Source organism: Cucurbita maxima, unplaced genomic scaffold (genome assembly GCF_002738345.1).
Source record: "Cucurbita maxima cultivar Rimu unplaced genomic scaffold, Cmax_1.0 Cma_Scf00354, whole genome shotgun sequence".
NCBI classification, from domain to species: domain Eukaryota; kingdom Viridiplantae; phylum Streptophyta; class Magnoliopsida; order Cucurbitales; family Cucurbitaceae; genus Cucurbita; species Cucurbita maxima.
The window spans coordinates 33,892-42,101 of record NW_019272370.1 but is presented as its reverse complement, the minus strand read 5'-3'; the positions used below and the strand labels follow the sequence as shown (position 1 = coordinate 42,101).

Below are 8,210 nucleotides of genomic sequence, written 5' to 3'. Positions count from 1 at the left end.
AGACAAATGTCGTGATGCGATCAAGAAGAGAATGCATCATCCAATTCAACATTTGACTGACACAAATTAATGAGTTAATTAAATTTGAAATTTCATTCCTTTAATAAACTTCTATTTATATTAAATATATTAATTTTGGTAAATTAACATGAATTAGTTAATTAATTAAAGGGAACAAACAACCCCTAAAATCCAAGCAATAATAATTAAGTTTAAATTGCACAAAATTGAAATTATGACATAATTTTTGTAATTTTATTATTTAATTTTCTTGTCCTATTCACACTTTTCCCCATTTGTTTTTGTGGTATTTTTCTTTCTTCTTCCTCCCGTCCTTCCTTTCTTTGAACATCCGAGCGCCGTACCGGAGATTTTCCCCCGAATCCGATCTCAAGGAGCTTCCTTTTGAACGGTTAACAGGTTCTTTCTCTCTTCTTGCCTTTCGGTCTTCCTCTGTTTTTCCCCCTTCTCTTCTCAATCTCTGTTGACTTTGGAAATTTCTTTTCCGAGAGTTAGGGCTAGGGTTTATATTCAGGAAAGCTAAAGATGCAGCAACCACCGCAAATGATGCCGATGATGCCTTCATTTCCCCCCACCAATATCACTTCCGAGCAGATTCAAAAGGCATTCTCCTTCTCTTTCTCTTTCTTCTTTAAATCTTAAACGCTTATTTATGATGTGTTTGATTTGATGGAGCTCTGTTTATCGCCGTCGATGTGATTTTGAAATGCAACTGCTTTTGTTCTTCATAAGTTAATAGCTCTTACATGAATGACTCCTTTAATTACTGGATGTTTGCAGACGGAAAGAAGCAAGTAAAGTAGGCCCCTTGATGGGAGTATTATTTTAGGGATGTTGCAGTAGTTGGAGACCATTATATAATTATTTTTTAACCCTTTTCACAGACTATCTGAATCTCTAGGTTTGCAGTTGATTTTTTTTTTTTTTCATTAGAGGAACATGGGGGGAACATATGTCGGTTCACTCATTCTTCTTTTTTTATGAGCTTGTATTATTATTCATCTCTTGTTAATTAGGGCAAGTGGTTATTGTTCTTGCTTAATTGAAATGTGCCATGATGGACTAATGTCTTCAATTGAGAATTGATAATGACAAGGTAATTTGGAATCAATATATTTAACTGAATAAACTAATATGGATTTAGTTTAAGTGCTCAAGATCAGATCCTTGTTATCATGTTTGAGTTAAAGTTATGAACAACGATTACTTTTTACTGCGTGCAGTATCTGGATGAGAACAAAAAGTTGATATTGGCCATACTTGACAACCAAAATCTGGGGAAACTAAACGAATGTGCTCAGTAAGTTGTCGTGGATGGTTGTGATTCTCTCTATATGCGCTTCTACCTTTGTTTATGGAGTCCATGAAGTTGTTGCATTGATTTGATGTAAATTTTCTGTGGTACTAAAAACATATAGTTCAAAGTGGTTTGTGTCATGTATATAAGTAGTTGATTTACTGGTACGGCCCAATCCCATAGCTAGCAGATATTGTCCTTTTGGGGCTTTCCCTTCCAGGTTTCCCCTCAAGATTTTTAAAACACATATGCTAGGGGAAGGTTTCCACCTCTTATAAAGAATGTTTCGTTCTCCTCCTCAACCGATGTGGGATCTCACAATCCACCCCCTTCGGGGTCTAGCTTCCTTGTTGGCACTTGTTCCATTCTCCATCGACGTGGGACCCCAATCCACCCCCCTTCAAGGCCCAACATCATTTCTGGCACACTGTCTCGTGTCCATTCCCCTTTGGGGTTTTGTCTCTAGCTAGCACATTGTCCAGTGTCTGGTTTTGATACCATTTGTAATGGCCCAAGCCTACTACTAACAGATATTGTCCTCTTTGGGCTTTCCCTTTCGGGCTTTCCCTCAAGGTTTTTTAAACGCGTCTGCTAGGGAGAGGTTTCTATACCCTTATAAAGAATGTTTCGTTCTTCTCTCCAACCGATGTGGGATCTCACATTTACCTTGCATGTTATTTGAAAGTAAGGATTATGAATCTTGAAATTCATGAGCTGAGGGGTCTCTGGGTGCTGGCTTTCTACACTATAAATCTTGCTTCTATTGCTGCATTTTTTAGTTAGGTATCTAGATCGAGTTTGCATTTCACAGACTGAACTCTCTTTTGCAATCTATTTCACATATTAATGAAATGGTCTTTGTTCCGGTCAAGTATGCGTTTATTATCTAAAATGAGATCAAATATGTGCTTCAGAATTGATATAAGGTAGTACATTTGTGAATATTTTGAGTCAAGTACGGTACAATCCTTTTTAATTTTTGATAGGTTTACATCATTTGCATCCTTTGTTATGCAATCTTGTGCCTTTGTGTTTATATGGACTGCTAAAGTGTTGTATTTTCTAAAACTGTTTGTCTTACATGGCTTTCGATTTCCCTACATGCATTTTACTTGAGTTCCATTTTGTCCCCATGTTTACATGGCTTTCGATTTACTTGAGTTCCATTACTTGAGTTAATACAATTCTCGTAATTAGGTACCAAGCCCAACTTCAGAAGAATTTGATGTATTTAGCTGCAATTGCTGATGCCCAGCCACAGGCACCAGCTATGCCTCCACAGGTGGGTAATTAATTAGGCCTCTGCTTCCCCTAAATTGATGTTGTATTGTACGTCGTTCTTACCTGTGCTAGAATGGTCAGATGGCTCCACATCCTGCAATGCAGCAAGGGGGTTATTATATGCAGCACCCTCAGGCAGCTATAATGGCACAGCAATCAGGACTTTTCCCTCCAAAAGTTCCATTGCAGTTCGGAAACCCTCATCAATTACAGGATCCACAACAGCAGATACACCAGCAACACCAGCAAGCAATGCAAGGGCAAATGGGACTAAGACCTATGGGAGGGGCCAACAATGGCATGCATCACCCACATCATCCCGAGGGGACCCTTGGGGGTGCTGGTGCTGGAGGGCCTGCTCGAAGTTCCGGGCAAACCGATGCCCGTGGAGGTGGCAAGCAGGACTCTGGTGATGTGGGAGGTGCTGATGGCCAGGGGAGCTCAGCTGCTGGTCGGGGTGGCGATGGAGAGGAAACTAAGTAACTTAGCCTGACGGCTGTTTCCGCATTCACATGTGGCTGTTAATAGTAGGTGCTTCGTACGGTAGAACTTCCATGCTCTGGTGATATTAGTAGATTGAGCGAAGAACCCAAAGTTCTCAGTTTTAGTTTAAGCAAAATGTCTAGGTAATTCGTGTTGTTAGAGTCTTGGCATGCAGTTGAATTCCATACTTGGTAATAGAAGGCAAACGTAGTTTGAAGAGGCAGTGGTGGACTGGTAGAGATCAGTTCCACTTTTATCCCATTTTGTAAACAACTTTCTAAGGATCGGTAGGATTTTAGAATATACTTCAGGTTTTCTAGCAGTCTGTTCTTCAACTGACTTCAAACTTTTGAATGCAATGGAAAGTTGTTCAACAATGATTCCACAATTTCGAGAGAAAAAAAGACTGTAAATGTAGTTTCTAGTTTTCCTTCCTATAGAGCTCTAAACCACTCGCTTGTTACAGGAGACATTTATCCAATTCCAACCAGTTAAAATCAAACACACACTCATCTGTTTCATTACATCTGTTTACACAAATCCCAGCAAAGCCTATGCAATATGTGAACCCTTCCTTAGCAGTCAGGACTTTCCTAGTACATACATGTTACAACTCCTAAACTTCTACTCTTCTTAGTTGATTTACTCAGCTGAAATACAGGGTGCCTGCATAGCTTCCTCACCCCTTTTCTCAAACTTAGCCACTCACTTGTTTCACATCCATATCTGGTTGGAGTGCTTCCAGAAGCTGAATGGTATTGCTCTTCTTCTTCTTCTTTCTCTTCAAAGCTTTCATACTTCTTTCCTCCATAAGTGTAGTCAACTCTATCTAAACTGTTACATCTTGCATTATCGCTTGCAGTGGAAACAATAGCATTTGGCTGTTTCGTGGAGGATTCACCAATGGTTGAGTTTGAAGATTTTGTGTTAGTATTGTGGTGGGGAGGATCCAAGCAAGAGGACTGCTGGTTGGCCTCTGATTCTTTCCTCCCTTGGAGGATCTCAAGAATAAGGACCTTTAACAAGTTCATTACTTGTACAGCATGAATTAATGCAGTCAAGGGATCAGCCATCTGCAACAAATTAAGAGAACTGCTTGTTAGTTCGTAAGAGTGCCTGTATTTGTGATATTGCTAGTCGAACAGAAAGAGATTATCGTCTACTCCAAGGGTAGAGTTCTTGCAATCATATCAACCAACAACGACGATTTACCAAATAAATAGGTTGAGACTTGTGAGTCGACCACACACCTGGGTCATGTTCGGTGCAAAAACCATCGCGATGTTTCGTGCATTCATCTTGTTGTACGTCTCATGTTGCACGACATCTGCCATCAAATTGATAGCCCAGTCAAGGATGGCAGCCTCCATGGGAGGGAGTAGTTTAACAAGTTGAATGCAGTGTTCTTCTGTGTTGCATTGCATCACTTGTTCTGGGGTTAGCGTATCAAGCACTCCTGTAGGAAGTTCTCTAAGCCATGCCTATAGACGGGACAAACACTAGCTCTTAGAAGATCGCACGAAAAATGATAAAAACAATATGCCAAGTAAATCTCAATGTTCTTTGCAGATCCAACTTTGGCAGTCAACAAACTTCTTAAATGGAAAGTTCCAATGCACAAAAAAATCAGTCCATTTCACGACAGACAGAAACAGGAAAAGATGATTATAACCGCTTAAGTCTACTGCTAGTAGATATTCTCAACTTTAGCTCATTACGTATTGTCTTCAGCTTCACAGATTTAAAATGCGTCTATTAGGGAGAGGTTTGTGTTTCGTTTCCTTTTTCAACAGACGTGGGATCTCACAATGATAATATCAGTTAAAGTCAATGAAAATACCTTAATCAAGCCCGCTAAACAGTGAACATCGATTTCTCGTGGCACTATGCCTCTATTTAGTTGGTTTCGGACAAACTCTTCCTGGCCATTCTCAGCATTTATTCGAAATATCCCTTCTGCCTTCAATGGTGAAAAGGATTAAAAGTCATCAAGAAAAAAGTGAAGGTCTCAACAAGCTAGAAAACATTACCAAACGGTAATCAATCAATCAATACATACTTTTAGACCTCCCTCTGAATACAATCGCTTTTGCATCATAAGAAGAATCGTTGGCACACTATTTCCTCTATCATCATAAGAACACTGCATTGACTTCGCAGAAACTCCAAAAACACTAGCACTGGATCACAAGAATGCAATTGAGGAATATGGATAAGAAGTAATCTCCCAAAATGATTTCATCACAAAGAAAAAGAATCAAATCGATGCAAGCAAGGCAACTATCAGTTCTCCCTACAAATTGGTTCGTTTTTTCCTTCAGTTTGATAAAAAATTTCAGAATTCCTTCGAACTAAAACATGTTTCAGTGATGAATTCTATCGATTCATGTGTTGAGGATTGTTGGGATTGAGTCACACATTGGCTAATGTAGGGAATGATCATGAGTTTATAAATAATGAATATATCTCCAATGATATGAGGCTTTTTGGGAAAATAAATAAGTCTCAAAATGGACAATATCAAGTCATTGTGGAGAGCTTAGTTTCAATTCAAACAACCATCCGAGTTGGAAGAACAGTGACAGAAACCAATTTCACAAAAGAGCTCACCTGGCGCTAGGTGCTCTGGTTGGCACCTCAGGCTCGAACTCCGTAGGCAAACCCAGAAACCCATTAAACCTATCAAACGTAACATGAGAAACATGCCTGACATTCACAGGCGAGCTGATATCCATCGAAGAAACATCATCCCTTTCAACGCTGCAAGTAACCAACGATTTCCTCAATGCAGTGACCAAAATGTCAAGAATCTGAAACTGATTGCCATTGTTACTATGCTTTGTAGCTTCCTCCTGCTTGTCCTCATCGCTATCAGAGACCGAATTTCTCAAAACCAAGCCATACCCATTTTCATTTACACTAACCCCAACCCCATCTCCATAATAATCGTCGTCGTCGTCTTCCTCCTCGTCCTCCTCTTCTTCTTCCTCATCGTCGCTGTCGTAATACGAGCTCGGCGGCGGCTTGAATTCCTTCACTTCGACATGTCCACACGATTTGGATCGAAACAAGCGAGTCATGGGTGGTTCTTGCTTGAAAACAAATGAAGGGTAAAGATTGAGAAGATGTGAAACAAATTTATGGGGTTTTGAGAAAGAAAAGGATGATGGTGGATGAATGAAGGAAGAAAAGAAGGGATAATGTGCATGAATTTTTTTGTTGGGTTCTGTTATATTTGGTTGTTTCAGTGGAATTTGGAAGTGATACGAAGAGTGTGATTATGTTTTGGAACATTACAGAGTGGAAATGGAAGGGACGAGAGGGCAGTGATGAATTTTGAATTGGGACCCTTTCCTTTGAATCATTGCATTCATGTTCTTTTCTCTTCCTCTGTTTCTTTTTGGCTGCCATGGAATTCCAAGTACCAATCTGTTGGCTGTCTCATTACACTCCACCATTTCTAACTGAATTACCTCATTTCGTAATGAAATCGAACACAATTTTGAAAAGAAATTGAGACGGGAACTTTTGGAAAATATATTGCATCAAGAATTAACGTCTAAATTTACCATAACATATTAGAAGAAAGAAATTAGCATAAAAAGGTTCGAGTGTTATGCATTAATTGAATTGCGTTGTGTTTGTTATTATGCTTAGAGAGAGTCACATGGGCACATGGGCTTTTGTGGTCCTTCTATTACCCTTTCATTATTATTTTAAATTACAATAAAAGTATTAATTTTTTTTTAAAAAATTAACCTATTATTTAAAAAATTATATTTATTTATCATATATATTATATTAATAACTAAAATCTCGTACATGCATCAAATATTTTAATTTTCATAATAATCTTAAAAATAGGATAAGATTAAGCTCGGGTAAAAAAAATGTCAACTTGAAGCCCAGTTGATTTTTTTTTTTTTTCAAAAATTCAACTCAAACCAAAACCGAAAAAATCTAACTCAACCAATTTTTATGTTTTGGGTTGGGGAATCTGAGTTCTCGAGTCATATGAACACTCATAGTTTTTCCTGGCAATTGAGAGGGACACACGTCCCATTTTTTTTTAATTCTCTTTAATAGAAAATGTTTTTTTTTATAATAAAAAGAAATATATATATAATAATGAGAAGTAGATGTGGGGTAGAGTTGTAATTAGAAGACACACGACATTAAATAAAAATGAAATTGACCCGTGATGTCCGCGGAAATGTCACGGTATAGGTAGGTATACACTTACCTCTCTCACTTCTCCGCCACCGCATGATGTTGATCACACGGTGCCCCACATTAATTACTCCACTTTTAATAAATATATATATATTAATAATATTTGTTAATTTATCATAAATTAACGTAATAAATATTTTAAAATATTTTAAATTTATTGATTTTTTTTTCTTTGTTTGTTATATTTTTAATTTAAAAAAAATAAAATGATAAAATCCTTGAAATGTTCGGAAATTATAAGGTTGAAAAGTTCAATGGATAAATAATCAATATCCTTATCAAATTTGTTAATGTTACTTAAAACCTAACCCCCACCAATTGGTTTCCTAATTTGGCACAATCACGAGTCTTTTCAGTATATTTTGTCTTCACTCACATACATTCAAAAGAGTCTCTAATTAACCTGTGATTAAGGTATTGGAAAAGAAGGTGCACCTTATTAATATGAGAAGTGACTTTCAATTCTTTTAAATTTTTCTTAATCATCCTATCATCAGGATCTATTCATTCAGATATGGTATTAGTCCATTCGTATATATCTTCTTTACTCGATGTCACAAATTTCACGTTTATATATACATATTATTTTGGAGTGAGTACATAAAACTTTTATATAATAGTAAATGGAAAGAATTAGGTGTCGATGATGATATAATAATAGCGATATGGTATAGTTTATAGTAATAATTATTAAAAAAAAATATGTTTGACTTAGGTTTGTGAATGGTAGATATTAATGTAAAGTTGAAATGCTTGGGCTTAAAGCATGCAATTGACAGGTAAAATACACATGCCATTCCATGCACAACAACCAACCATTTTTGAATCATTCCCTTGTTCTTTTCTTTTGACTTCCTTGCAAGCTACTCCAACAACAATTGTTTTTTTTTTTTTT

General features: G+C 37.3%; 2 protein-coding genes across 2 annotated transcripts; one reads left to right on the top strand and one right to left on the bottom strand.

The window, feature by feature from the left end:
* Positions 1-279: 279 nt before the first annotated feature.
* On the top strand, positions 280-3,466 carry LOC111474408 (GRF1-interacting factor 3-like). Its single transcript, XM_023119506.1, has 5 exons — positions 280-420; positions 517-624; positions 1,245-1,321; positions 2,516-2,600; positions 2,681-3,466. The coding sequence occupies exons 2-5, from the start codon at positions 547-549 to the stop codon at positions 3,080-3,082; spliced, it is 642 nt and encodes a 213-aa protein (XP_022975274.1). The 5' UTR covers positions 280-420; positions 517-546; the 3' UTR covers positions 3,083-3,466.
* A 55-nt stretch (positions 3,467-3,521) lies between these two features.
* On the bottom strand, positions 3,522-6,162 carry LOC111474407 (rho GTPase-activating protein 5-like). The gene is made up of 5 exons (XM_023119505.1): positions 5,693-6,162; positions 5,142-5,262; positions 4,923-5,042; positions 4,333-4,563; positions 3,522-4,155 (listed from the first exon to the last, which is right to left on the bottom strand). The coding sequence occupies exons 1-5, from the start codon at positions 6,160-6,162 to the stop codon at positions 3,676-3,678; spliced, it is 1,422 nt and encodes a 473-aa protein (XP_022975273.1). The 3' UTR covers positions 3,522-3,675.
* Between the last annotated feature and the right edge of the window lie 2,048 nt (positions 6,163-8,210).